Source organism: Suricata suricatta, chromosome 8 (assembly GCF_006229205.1).
Source record: "Suricata suricatta isolate VVHF042 chromosome 8, meerkat_22Aug2017_6uvM2_HiC, whole genome shotgun sequence".
In the NCBI taxonomy this organism is placed as follows: domain Eukaryota; kingdom Metazoa; phylum Chordata; class Mammalia; order Carnivora; family Herpestidae; genus Suricata; species Suricata suricatta.
The window spans coordinates 42606803-42620315 of record NC_043707.1 but is presented as its reverse complement, the minus strand read 5'-3'; the positions used below and the strand labels follow the sequence as shown (position 1 = coordinate 42620315).

The 13513-nt window shown below is 50.6% G+C and overlaps 1 protein-coding gene across 19 annotated transcripts in view; it reads left to right on the top strand.

Moving 5' to 3' along the window:
• LOC115299509 (myomegalin-like) overlaps positions 1 to 13151 on the top strand; it is a 180838-nt gene extending 167687 nt beyond the window's left edge. For 9 of the 19 annotated variants that reach the window (XM_029948898.1, XM_029948905.1, XM_029948899.1 and 6 more), the window contains 11 exons: positions 928 to 1117; positions 1702 to 1826; positions 4802 to 5026; positions 6956 to 7051; positions 7600 to 7826; positions 8902 to 9045; positions 10047 to 10185; positions 10458 to 10504; positions 10747 to 10773; positions 11379 to 11430; positions 12099 to 13151. In XM_029948898.1, coding sequence (XP_029804758.1) covers positions 928 to 1117; positions 1702 to 1826; positions 4802 to 5026; positions 6956 to 7051; positions 7600 to 7826; positions 8902 to 9045; positions 10047 to 10185; positions 10458 to 10504; positions 10747 to 10773; positions 11379 to 11430; positions 12099 to 12244 — 1418 coding nt within the window. In that variant the 3' untranslated portion in view covers positions 12245 to 13151. Of the gene's footprint in view, positions 1 to 927; positions 1118 to 1701; positions 1827 to 4801; positions 5027 to 6955; positions 7052 to 7599; positions 7827 to 8901; positions 9046 to 10046; positions 10186 to 10457; positions 10505 to 10746; positions 10774 to 11351; positions 11431 to 12098 lie in introns of those variants that run through there. The other 10 variants (XM_029948906.1, XM_029948903.1, XM_029948896.1 and 7 more) reach the window with 5 other exon arrangements.
• Positions 13152 to 13513: the final 362 nt, after the last annotated feature.

Genomic DNA, 13513 nt, shown 5'->3' with positions numbered 1-13513 from the left:
TTCAAAGCTTTCCCAACACTATTCAATGGGCATCCAAGGGAGTCATTGCCTCTGTGACCCGGGGGCAGGGGAGGGCAGCTGACCTTAGTCTTAACTGACTTGATCAAATCAACATGTTATTAATAACAAATTATGTTTATTTTTGCAAATATCTATTGAGTAGCAGGACGAATGGTTTCAGAAAGGATTAAGCCCAGAATGAAAGAATGCTTGTAGAACAAGACACATCAAGTGATATTTCTAAATTTGCCTCTTCAGAGCAGGAAGATGTGAGGGGAAATGTCACAGATGGGGAAGGAACAAGACTTGACAGATAAGAGAGGAGGCACAACTACTAAGCCACCATCACATGTCGGGACAGGCTAGCACAGACCTCCAGGGGGAAGATGCTAAGATGTTAGCACATATAGTCTAGCAGGCCTGGGATGTCCCTCAAGAGGACTGACAGAACCTGCAGCCTGATGCTCAATGGTCCCTGCCAATGGTCCCTGAGAAATCCTGCAGATCAGAGAGATGCCACAAGCCCAGAAAAGAACAGATGTCCCTGTTTTCAAGTTGATGAATATAATAGATTCTGAAAACTGTGACAAGGAATCTTGATGTTGATCTTTGGCAAAATTCAAGAACAGGTTATAGTGCAGAGGGTGTGGGGTCTTAGAAAAGTAAGTGTTAGACACCGGAGCATTTTGTCTAGAAGCAAGGTAGACCTTATGAAATCAGAAGATCTAGGGCATTGCAAGTGCGGAGGCTCCACAGTCCCCAGGGTGTGTGGATGTGGTGAGCCAACACTCTCTGCCCCCGAGGCACCTGTGGTGTAATGGCCTTCCTGTCACCTTGGTTCTGCACGTTGGGATGGGTGAGCTTGGGCTCGCCTTCCTGCTGACCTCTGGCCCCACGGTGTGCACACCGCTGTGTTCTGCTCACCAGAGCACTCCCAGGAGACGGAGTGCCTGAGGGAGGCCCTGCTGTCCTCTCGGTCCCGGCTTCAAGAGCTGGAGCTGGAGCTGGAGCACCAGAAGCGGGAGCGGCAGCAGCTTGTGGAAGACTTGAAGGAGAAGCAACAGGAGATCTTGCATTTCCAGGAGGAACGACTATCCCTCCAAGAGAAAGACTCCAGGTAAGGAGGAGCCCAGTGATAAGGAAGGGTGCCCCATTTTCCAATTTAGAGGAAAGGATATTTGCAAGACAGGTACTGGCGCCTTTTAGAACTCTGTTTCCCCTCTGCTCTTCCTGATTTATGGGGGACTCTGAGCAGAGGGAAGGCCTTCTCTGGGAATGCCTTTTTCAATCCGAAGTTGGAAAAGGAAAACCCTGTTTTAGAAGGCTTCAGCAGATCAGATGCTGGGGAAAGAATGTTCTCTTCCTTCCAGTTAGTTTAAGGGTATTAGTTTCACCATAATGTACGAAGCATCCACACTAGCCATCATGTCGGTCCTCGCTGTGAACCCCATAACTGCCTGAAAAGAGCACCATGGGGGCAGTGAGAATACCCAGTGTGTGTGTCTGCTCCTCGCCAACGAGACTTCAAGCAAAGCCTCTTGTTTCCACATCTGTAAAGTGAAAGCAATGGTCTTCATGACCCCAGGGTTGACATCTAGGGCCACAACACTTGATGCAAAGGCTGGTCGATGGCTGGTTGCCCTGGAGGGGCCGCGGAGCCCCGGCACCTCAGTGGGCCCTCGCCTCTCCTCTCCCCTGCAGGCTGCAACACAAGCTGGCCCTCCTGCAGCAACAATGTGAAGAGAAACAGCAGCTCTTCCGCTCCCTCCAGTCAGAGCTACAGATCTACGAGGCACTTTGTGGCAATCCCAAGAAGGGGCCACAAGGTATGTGCCCCACTCCAACTCCCCCACCCCATGAGCTTCCTGCCCCTGCTTAGAATCCCAGTGAGGTCTTTACCCTGGGAGTTGTCAGGTTCTGGAAAGCTACAGGGCTCTGCCTCGGAAATTCCCAGCCAGGCCTGGGGTGCCCAGTAGGAAGAGAGGGGATTTCTTAGGCACAAAGCCCAGAGGTTGGTAACAGGAGTAAGATCCAGCTGAGACATCCTTAAATGTAGGTCACAAGAATCCAAGATGGCCAGGGAAAAGTTGATCAAAGTCCAGGTTATATAGTGATTTTTTTTTTTTAATTCAAAGAACTGCCCTGATGGCACTATCATGTGAGAAGGTCTTAAATAGTGTGACTAACACATACTGACCACCCATGCAGCCAGTACACCAGGAAAACTGTCCCCACTATGATCCCTTCCCCAGGGAGAAAATTAAAAGATCCCAAAAACATTTACAGAAATATCACTAATAGGACCTGGACTTCAAACCTGGATTTAAATTTTAAACTGTTTTATCAAGGACTTCTGCCACCTGCTTTTAAAATGCTAATCTACTGTTTGAGAATCTCCTTCTATTTCCCCATTGTTCTTCAAGTGGGACGAGGTATTCTAAACATCAAGTTAATAAACCCAACCAGTCTGGAACAGAGGACTAATGTCAATATGATGAAATTTGGAAAAGATTAAATTAAAAAATGAGCCTGAACTTGATTAAAAATATCAGTGGTAGAAGTTCAGAACAGGGAAGCCTGGCTCTTTAGCCATTCATGGGCTTGAAGATGGGGAGTTAGGTAGAAACCCATCTAGACAAGGAACTTGTAGGTCAAGGTTGCTACAAAAGCCAACTCAACCCGAGACCCCAGTATTGTACTGTAAGAGTACGTAAGACTCCATATGGAGATACCATGTCAAGATTATTGTTAGATTATGGGGTTTCATCTTGTAAAAGGGACATTGACAAATCAGGGAACACAGTGAAGACAGGAGCCACCATACCAAGGGACCAGAAATATTGAACTGGTTGAAGACACAAAACAATTTTAGGCCTGAAAAGATCACAAAGAGATAAGAACTGGCTTTAAATATTTGGAGAACTCTCAGTTGAAAAAGAGCTGATGTGTTTGGTGCCCCTTCAGAGGGCTTAACAAGGTTCAAAGGGTGAAAGGCAGTGGAATCTGGATTTACATAATTATGCTTTCTTACTACTAGAGCCTTCTGGTGATGGAATTGCTAGTTTGTGAAGGAATAAGCTTCCCATCCAAGCTCCTTTAAATAGAAAAGGATGATTTGTCAAAGATCCCATAGAAGCAGCTCTTGCGTTGGATAGGATGTTGGCTTTCTAAGCCTTTTAATTCTGAGTTGTTTTGATTATGTGTTTTAAAAGTCTTTAAGCAATATGGAATTTTCAATATTCAGCCAAGTCTGAATTTTCATCAAACCTGATTGAATTTCCTAGTTTGTTGATGAGAAGGTGAACCAGCACGTGTAGACATATCAGGGGCCCCATAGGCTGAAAGAATAGTTTGTGTGCACCTGTGGGAGCATCGGGTCCAACCTGCCGATGGAGAGCTTTGTATTAGGGAGTGTGAGAAGTCAGGTCAGTTGATGTGAGAGCTGCCGGTGTATGGAAGACCTACAAGATAGGACAGAAGTTTGCATTCTACAGCAGACATTGGGAAAGGAGTGTGTTTTTTCCAAGCAAAATAGGTGTGGGATGGGAACAGAACTCTCAGATGAGGTAGGGACACACTGGAGTTGGGAGACAGTAGAATCAGGGAAACCTACTGAATGGGTGCAGTGATCATCTGGGCACATACGTGATGAGGGTCTGATCTAAGGTGCTTTGGGGAAGATAAAGAGGAATGGATAGATGGACAATATCTTTTAAAAATAAGCACAACTTTGTGAGAATTTAGGGAAAGAAAGACAGGAAGGAGCTTCATGGGACTTCGGAGTTAGTATCTGGAAACCACACCATCCTGACCACACCCGATTTCATGCCATTCTCCCTTTTTATGGGTGTTTTAGGAGTCATTTCAAGCCACTACCACTAAATCCCCATAACTTATCCTTAATTCTGCAATCCAGTGAGAGCTGTGAATTGAACTTTCACAAAATCTGTCTGAACTGACCAAATGGGTATTCAAAGCCTTTACTCATCCCACTCAGTGAGAATATTCCCCTAGCTCATCTCAGAGATAGGAATGTGTTTGACTAAGGCCTGTGGCCCAGATGCACCTGGGTGCATGTGCTATATGATCTATGGTATATGAATCCTATTCCCTTCCTAAACACCAAAACGAAGTCTACTTTTTGAAATCTATCTGGCTTCAAAGTTTCCGATAAGAGAGTGTGGTCTTGTAGAATATTTCTCAGCTCTCTTCATCCCCAGTATGGAGAGACAGACTATGTGTGGTAAATGGAGGTTGAACAAAACATGGAGAAGTCGAACAAGTCAGTGAATTGTGACCCTGGGCCTGTGGTGGGGACTCCTGTTCCTACATGCTGCCAAAGTCCTGCCCCCATCCCTCCCACCCCCCTGCTCACCATCCTCCCTGCGGTCACTCCTAAGTGTGGAGGCCATCAGATTGCCTTCTGCCTCAGCCACTGCCCTTCTCTATCCAGTGTTGGCACCCTATCTTGGAAGACCCTGCCCCTCTGGCCTGTAGGGCGAGGGTCACTATGGAGGTGAATAAACAGGCTTGATTTCATCTGCTGCTCAAAGGTTCTCTAGATGCACGTGGAGCGTGGGGCGTGGGTCACGGGACCCTCAGGGAAATCCAGTGTGCGGTATCTCAGGGTGTGCCAGGCCCCACACAGGAAACGTGACAGCTCCCTCCCAGATGTGTTGTCCCGGACACCGAGATGACAGCGGGGTCCTGAGCAGAAAGGAACATCCCAGAGTAGCATTCTGACAAATGTTTGGAAATGCCTGACTCGGTGCCACCGGACCCCTCCTCTCTCTTCTCTCAGCGTCCACCTGGGATGCCTGCCACCAGGTCCCTTTGAGCAGTGACTTGAGCCACCTGGTGGCAGAGATCCGAGCTTTGCGGGGGCAGCTGGAGAAGAGCATCCAGGTGAACAACTGTCTGCGGCTGCAGCTGGAACAGCAGCTGGATGGCGGGGCAAGCCAAGCCCGCCTCGGCCCCTCCCCTGCCAACCAGGAGGACCCCGGAAACAAGCAGCCGCCCTTCCAAGGTAGGAAGGAAAAGGGGACCAGGAAGTAGGCAGCCGGTGGGGCGGTCACCAGGATGTCTACAGTGAAAGGGACAGGACCATCTTACCTCTTCCGCACCCCTTAAGGTCAGGGTGAAATCAAGGTGCTTCAATCTACAGCCTCGCGTAAGAGCATGGGATTTAGGGTCACACCTGGCACCAGCTTCCGAGTTTGCCACATATAGGTTGTTTGCCTTAGGCAGGGTGTTTTAAGTCCCCACATACTGAAGCCTTCAGTTTCCTCATCTTCAAGGTGAGGATGATGGTCATATATAAATCATTTGAAGCATTAAATGACATAATTTGCAAGTGCCTGGGACAGTAAGAATCACTCAGCAGTTACAGCTGTGTGTGTTACCATTGATTCCTTGTATCTTTTAAAGTTTACCATGAGTTTTCAAACAATTTTTTAAATAATTTTGCCCGAGGTAGGGGAGACTTTACTCTCTATTTCACGTGGAAAAACCCCAGCTTTGAGACGTTAACTGGTACACTAAGGTGTCGGCAGTAGCTGAGACCGATGCAGGATTCCAACCAGATGTGTTGATTTCCAGCCTCTGTCCTTCCTCACGACACGCAGTCTCAGTATCGCTGGGCTTCCTAGATCCCTAGCCTGGTGTCCCATTCCCTAATTTGACAGGAATTAGGCTGGACAGAAAATGTCCCACCCTCGAGGCAGTCCTGGCTGTGGGAAAGTGGTGGGGGGCGGGCAGTGGCTGTCATCCACCTCTCCGCCGTGTCTGCCCTTCCAGATACATCTCACCAGCTCTCTCCCTTTTCTCAATGCCCTTCATCCATTTCTTCCCCCAGTTGAGTGTTAATACTGCCTCTCCCCATCTTGGCACATTCATTTCATCTTCCTCTTCTTTCTTTCCTTGTGATGCACCATTTCATTCACCATCTCCTCTCCCCTCCATGGTGTATTTTCCATTGTATTCTAATAGAAGCCATTTCTGCTCTGGGTTATCTGAAGCTGACCTTTCAAACTTTCATGCCGTCTCTTCCTGGGACATGTTAATCCTTATCCCCCCACCACTGCCTGATTCTGCTAGATTTTCATTGATTAGACAGTGACCTCATCTGTCAAATGCAGATGATGCTTCCAAGATCATGTGTTGTGGCCATTAAATAAGAAAGTGTTTCTTGGATTGTGAGCATCATGCATGGCCTGTAGAAATGGCTTGGTACAATAGGTGGCTGCCGTGATGCTTGTAGAGTTCAGTTACATCTCCCCCTCTGCCCCCCTACTGGGCTCTCCCCTCTCACTGCATCCCCAAACCACCAGCCTGGGCTCAGTGCCTCTGGCTCCTGCTCCTCGGCCTCTACAGAGGCCCGAGCTGGAGATCAGGCTCAGCCTGAGCAGGATTGTTCCCGTCTCCTCTGTGAGATCTTCTGGTTCCTCCACTGCCTTGTCTCAGGGAGGGCATCCCTACCCCATCATGACTTCTGTCTCTTTTCTCATCCTACTACACTGTTCCCAGCACTGATGCGTCAGAATGGGGGTTGGAATGCTGAGTTTAATCGCCCATAACTCCATTCATTCTTTGATTCAGTATTTTTTTTAACACATACACTACATATATGTATGCCTATTTAGGTTTAGTTACAAGACATTGTATTAGACATTGCATACAAAATTATATTCAGAACATGGGTTAAAAAAATGTACCTAATAACTTTTCAAGCCAGAAATTGCTTCTCACAGAACATGCTTCCATTAAAAGAGCACATTCTTGTTCCAAAATAAGGGATTTGTTTGCTATTGCTTGTGTTCATGGTCTGTGGGTGACAGTTATGTAAGCGGCGAGCCGCGCCGCCTTAGATCCCCACCGGGGAGGACCAGGCTCTGCATGCGCATGCTGCCGAGTGTGTCCCCGGGCCCTGGGAACTGTGGTTGTCTTCGCACCCTAGACCCCGCCGCCTCCCCTCCAGTCCGGGATGTCGGCATGGATTCTCCCGCTCTCATGCTCCCTGGCTCCGAGACCGCCGTCTTCAACAGGACAAATGGTAAGCATAGCAGCTGAAGGATTCAGGGACTGATGATGGAAAATTTTATGAATGCAAGTAACAATTATCTGTTTCGAGAGATTTTTCTCACTGAGTCCCAAGGTCTTTAGCCCTGCTCACTGCACCTTCTGTGGCCACCTTTCTTGCCCGAATTCTTCCTCCTGTGGTTTTCCTATAGCTGTCTTGTGCTTCATTGCACTGTGATCCCTCCCTTCTTGAAAGTGCTTTTTGTGTCCAGCTTAACTTTTTTATTTGTGTCTTTTTTGCCAGAAATTAACATTTTTTAATGAAAATAATATTTTTCCTGAATATTCATTTGTCAAGGAGAATAAAATTGGCTCCATGGCAATTTTATCATTATGAGATGATGTAAGAAAGATTATAAAATACAAGCCCAGAAATCTATGGACTTCACACCTTGCTTGTACTTTCCCAGAGTGCCTTTCCTGTTCCTGGCCTCCTTCACTATTTGTTGCTCTTCCAGAGGAAGTAGTCTGAGGATATGCTCATCACTGTGGAATATACATTGCCATGGTTTTGTTTTTCAGAGCTGGGTTTGGATGCTTCTCCAATAATGAAGAACCCCCCCAAGCTAGAGGGGGAAGCCACAGATGGTTCCTTTGCCAATAAGCACGGCCGCCATGTCATTGGCCACATTGATGACTACAGTGCCCTAAGACAGCAGATTGGGGAGGGCAAACTGCTGGTCAAAAAGATAGCAGCGCTCGTGAGGTCAGCCTGCAACATCCCTGGCCTTGAAGCTCAGGGCACAGAGGTAATCATGTTGTAGGTCTTAGGTGCTCCTCCTTCTGATCTTAGCTCCTTCTCCCATGCTGGACACCCCCCACCCCCAGCCAGGCCTTTCTTCTCCACCCCCTATTTTTGCCATAAACTCTGCTCTTACCGATATTTCCTCTCAGAACCACAGAAGCACCCGCGCAGCGTTACCATCCTCATCTGTAGAGTATCTGCTGAGCTTTGGCATACATGTGGTGCTGTCCTGAGCACCCTTTATCACCTAGTATCTGATCCAGTCACACTGGCTCACCGCCATCCGTGGGCAGAGTAAAATCATTGAATCAAATGGCTGGGAATTCCAGATTTGCATCCAAATGGACCCCATGTCATGGAAGGGGGGAGACGGCAGCCATGGAGCCTTCTCACAGTGCTTCCCAGCTCGGAGAACAGACACCAGCTACTGTGCTGTCTGACCCACTGGAGATGCACGGACATGCGGGGACAGCCCTGTCCCCAGGAGGCCCCAGCCCAGAGAGAAGGCCACATGTCCATGTAAATAAGGACAACAGAGGGCCAGGGCTCAGTGTCAGAAGCCATCCTCTGAGTTGTGAGGGCATGAACACAGAGGGGCCACTGTCCAAGGTGAGGAAAGTCACAGGGTCCTAGAGGAACCACTGGGCGGGGGTGGGTGGGGCACAGGTCCTCTGGGTGATGGAGGATGCTGCTCTAGGTGAAGGGAACAGCACCTCAGTCCTTGACGCTACAGATGGTTCAGCCCAGCTAAAGTGGAAGGTGTGACTTAGGGTTTGCACAGTAGTGCCAGTGCAAAAATCCAGGACCTTAGACCGGAGAGCTCGGATCAGGACTGGAAGCCTACAGAGCATATGAGGGAAGCCAGAATCTAATGCTTCTTGCAAGTTGGAGGTCACTGCTAAGATGGAGACCCTGGGCTTCCAGTTTAGCACAGGGTTTTCACAGGGTCAAGCAGGCCCATGGCTGTGCCTCAGTCACAAAGGAAGCCTGAGAGCCCTGAGTGCTGGGGTGGGGAGGGGCGGAAGAGAGTGATCACCGGGCCCCGGTGACATCTGGGACCATCTCACCCCCTCTCCCAGGTGCCAGGCAGCAAAGGCATCCATGAACTTGGGAGCAGCGCCCAGGCCCTGCAGCACACGCTGGAGGAGTCAGCCTCCCTCCTCACCATGTTCTGGCGAGCGGCTCTGCCGAGCCCCTCCAGCCCTGCGCCGGCCGGGACCGTGGTGAGTGGTAGCATCCTTCCCTGCTTCTGCCCCAAACGTCACCTACCTCCTCAGTCTCGCAGATTCTGAAGGTCAGGAGCTGGACAGTGAGTAGGGATAGAGAGGCTCCTTGGAGGAGTGTCCCCGAGGGACACTTGTCATCTGTGCTGGCTGCTTGCAGTGCGGCTCTGATGACATCCCTTTTCTTCCCACCCCTAGCAAAGACAGAGGAATGGACTGTGAGGCAGGTGGAGCAGGAGAGCCCTGGAGGCCCATGAGTGTTCACTTTCTTTCACTTTCTGAACTTGGCTGAGCTGAAAAGTTCAGTGGCATGAGAGAGTGTCACACAGAATGTCACCATGAGATGACCACCCTCCAGAAGCTGCCCACTGCATCCCATCACACAGCTTCTGCCCTACCCCCACCCCGCCAGGTGCCCTCAGACACGAGGCCTGGGCTCTGCTTGCTGGGACCTTGGACAGGATGGTTTCTCCATCTCCCCCCACCCTGGATTCTGAAGCCAGATTAATGCCACTGACACCTTATGGGACCCAACTATGCCAGTGCCGGGAGGGGGTGGGGGGGTGCCATCTTGAAGTTGTACAAATATCTACAAAATCTCAGACCATCTCAGGGCAGCCCTCTCTCTTCGAGCTTCACGTTCCCAACAGGCAAGTACTATTCGTGATGCCAGAAGTGATGTCGGCACTAAACGGGCGCTTTCGTGTTCAACTGCTGGGAATTCGGTCCTGCCCTGTCAGGTTCTCTCCAGCAACAGGAGTGGAGGCCTGCGTTCATCTATGTGGGAGCCCCTAGGTTCTCAGGGTTCCTTCCGAATCCTCATGTCCCAGCCCACCCTAAGCGGGGCTCCGCTGGAGGGGTTTAGAGGCTTTCAGGGAGAGAACCCAGGCCAGAAGTAGTTGAGAAGGTCATAGAATCCCATTTTTGATTTTGAAGAGCCACAAAACATGGGGTGCTTAGGCCTTCTAACCCCAGTCATGGAGCCGGTTTCTCTTCCTCAGGGACAATCCATGAAAAGGGAACTTTTGGAACTGAGAACCAAACTGTCTGCAAAGGAGAATCTCCTTCAGAGCACGGCTGAGCGTCTGAAGACAGCCAACCAGCAGAAGGAGAGCATGGAGCGGTTCATCTTCAGCCAGTGTGGGTGCCCCGGAGCTGAGAGACAGGAGAGGAAATTATAGGGGGCGGGTTGTGCCGCGGATGGATGGTGACTGCACAAACTAGGGCAGGGGGCACACTGATGTGAGGTCCCCAAACCTCCTGTGCCATGAGTGATTGTGGATGCAAAGGGAGGGGCATATGGGAGCAGCCTGAGCTGAGCGGCCAGAAGGACATGCTTCAAAACACACACCCAAGGCTGGCATGGGCCCAGCTAGTGATCCCTGCCTTATTGGGCGGTTTTGTTGTTTCAGTGACCAGGACACATGACGTGTTGAAGAAGGCAAGGACGAATTTGGAGGTAAGGGGGCCCCTACACCAGTCAGAGCCACAGATCCCAGCCCACATCCATCCCCACCTGTCTTCAGAGTCTGCAGGTGATCCCCAACCTGCTCTGACCTTCCAGATTTCATGTCTACTTGGAGGACACAGATCCTCATTAAGTGTCCTTCTAGCACCCCACCCAGCCCCTCCCCTCCCGTCTCAGTTCCCAGTCACATTGTCACCCCCCTGTCTCCTCACCCTACTTCTTCCCTCCTGTAGGCCAAGTCAGGAGTCCGAGGAAAGCAAGTGAGTTGATTGTCAAGGTCAGAGGACATGGGGAGTCCGCCTCTGAATGAGCTTCTGGGAAAGGGTGCTGGGGCCGGGTCTGCTGTTTCCTGGAGCACTTCCCATCTCAGGAAAAATAACCACAAGACGCCACCTAATCTGTTGAGTTCACTCCACCCTCTATTGGGCTGAGAACAGCAATTCGACTTTGGGAAAAGATATATCAAAGAAAACCATTGGGTCTTATCAACCTAAAAGAGAATTTGATGATAAATAATAGAACTTGAAGGGACACACTTTCTCCAAATGGCAGACAATCTGTAGGTTTACGTAAAATACTAACACATTCCTTACACTAACACATTCGCTAACAGGCCCAAGAAACACGTGAAGTGTAGGAAATGGCTTGCAAATCAGAAACTAAACCTTTCACTTGGCCTTCAAAGCTTTACCAGTAGCAGTTGGGGCCTATTCCTAGGAATGTTCCTTGAGAGAATGCTGATCCCACAGTGTGAAAATGGGTAGGGCCATGACTCCACCTTCCCTTCTTTTTTTTCTCTTTTCTTTTCTGGCTAATTCCCTTTTGTTTTTCTCTGATGATTCCTTTCTTTCCTGAGCCTCTTTAGAAGAACAGTTACAAGATGGCCTCTGTAAAGCCTTATTCCTGTCCCAGCAAAGGTAACCCAACTACCCGCTCACCCACTGGCTTCCCCTAGTTTGGAAGTTTCCTCCGCACTTCCGAGAGACCAATGGAAAGGGCCCAGGGCTGGGTTCTCATCCCCAGATTGTCACCAACCAACCAGCCCTGCGGCTGTGGCTCGCCCTTCAGTCTCCAGGAGCCCACACCCCTCACCTGTAGGAGGTGGCACTGGACTTGGGGGACCTCTGAGCTCCCTGATGTGGCCCCTCCCTTTCCTCATTAGTGAGCTGAACATGAACTTCACAGGGGACTTCTCTGCACAATGTCCCCTCCTTCCTACAACAGACAGTTTCTACATGTGCAAGTTTCATGCTAAGCATGTCTGCTCCTGGGAGGTCATGGAAGCCATCATTTTGCTCCCAGTGACCTGGGGAGTGAACGGGCTCCATAGAGGGAGTCTGGGGTCTGGACACTGTGTGTGTAGCAGCTCCGAGCAGGGACAGCACCACCCGAGGGGGTGGGGAAGCTTTCCCTCTACCTTGGTGGCAGCAGAGGCTCCTCAGGATGGCAGCCCCTCCCCCAGCCCATCCTCCTGACAGGCTGTCATGAGCTCCTGGCTCTGTCACCGCCCAGCACTCACTGCAGCTCAGGTAACCACCAGCAGGGCTGATGATGGACTCTCACCCTGTTGCATTTTGGTCTCCAGGTGAAGTCCCTGAGGGCTCCGCCAGGCACTCCAGTCTGGTGACCCTTGTCTTCCGGGAGCCACGCAGGAGGAGGGACCTGCAGAGGTCCTTCAAGCAGCAGGAAGGAGGGGCCCCCGCCCCTAGGGTGCAGCTCCCAGTCTGCTAGGAGATCTGGGCCCCTGCTCCACACCTGCTGGAGGGCCCAGAAGGAGCCAGAGGCAGGGCCAGTGCAGGAGGGGGAACAGCAGAGAGCCCCCCTGGGGTGCAGGACCACCACCAGAGCACCATCAGCCGGAGGCGCTCGGCCCAGCCCTGAGCACAACAAGCACATGTGTCCAAGGTCTGGGGACACTGCTCTAGACGCCACAGCGGACTGCTACTAGCAACAGCCTCTCCTCGCATCAGTGCCCGTCCTCAGCTGGCCACCCAAGGGAAACAGGACCCTGCTTCTTCAGGATGGGACACGTGGTCCCCACACAGGGACTCCACAGCAGGACTAAAGCACACAGAGTGACCGCAGTGCCCTGAGGGACAGCGGGCTCAGCCGGCTCTGCTCCCAGGGCAGCTCAGCTGGGCCACCGGGGTTGTGCATCAGTCTACACTGCAGCACCTGAGTGCTTTGAATCCACGTAGCCAAAGTGGTGGCTTCCCACATGCCATGTCCCGCTCAGCCTGGCACCTCCTGTTTCTAATGTATGGTCTCCAAGGTGTGGCAATGGCCTTACCCTAATTACTCTGTCCCCTTTAACTAACTCCTCTCTGGGGACCTGGGACTCGTGCGCAGACTAAGCGCATTGAAAGTCCTTTGAAAGACAACACAGTGACCGTATTTAAGGGGCACCTGAGAGGCTCCCAGGTGTGTGAAAGCCTCATCTGTGTCTTCACAGTGCTTTCGGATGTGTGCCCGTGTGGGTACATGCACCCCAGATACTCCTATATGTTGCTAGAGCGAGATGTTTTGGGCAACATACCTGGTGGACAGGGTCTGTTAGAGGAAATGCAACATAGTACTTTTGGTGGCTATGAAAGTAAATGTGTATAAAGAAATAAAACATTTTTCTTCACCTGCTTCATTTCTGATTTGGGCACCAGTCTCTAGGCCACGTGTGTGAGACTAGGAAAGACACACTGTCCCCAAGTAGGTGCACCATCTAGTGTTTTAAGTCTTTACAGTCAAGGAAGAAGTTTGGCCTTCCTTGTCTTTGGGTAAGATTCCCCAGTCTAAAACAGTGGTTCCCAGATCCCCAGTGGGGATCACAAAAGCTACTACCTGGGCTCTAAGCCCAAGGGACGTGGTTGGTGCAGGGCCCCAGAATCTGCATTTCTTACAGCAATACCCTGGTGACTCTGATGCAAGCGGGCTGCAGACCACAGTTTCAAGATAGCGCTCTCTAACTTTGACCCAAAGGCATGAATAAAATTGATTTATCTTGAG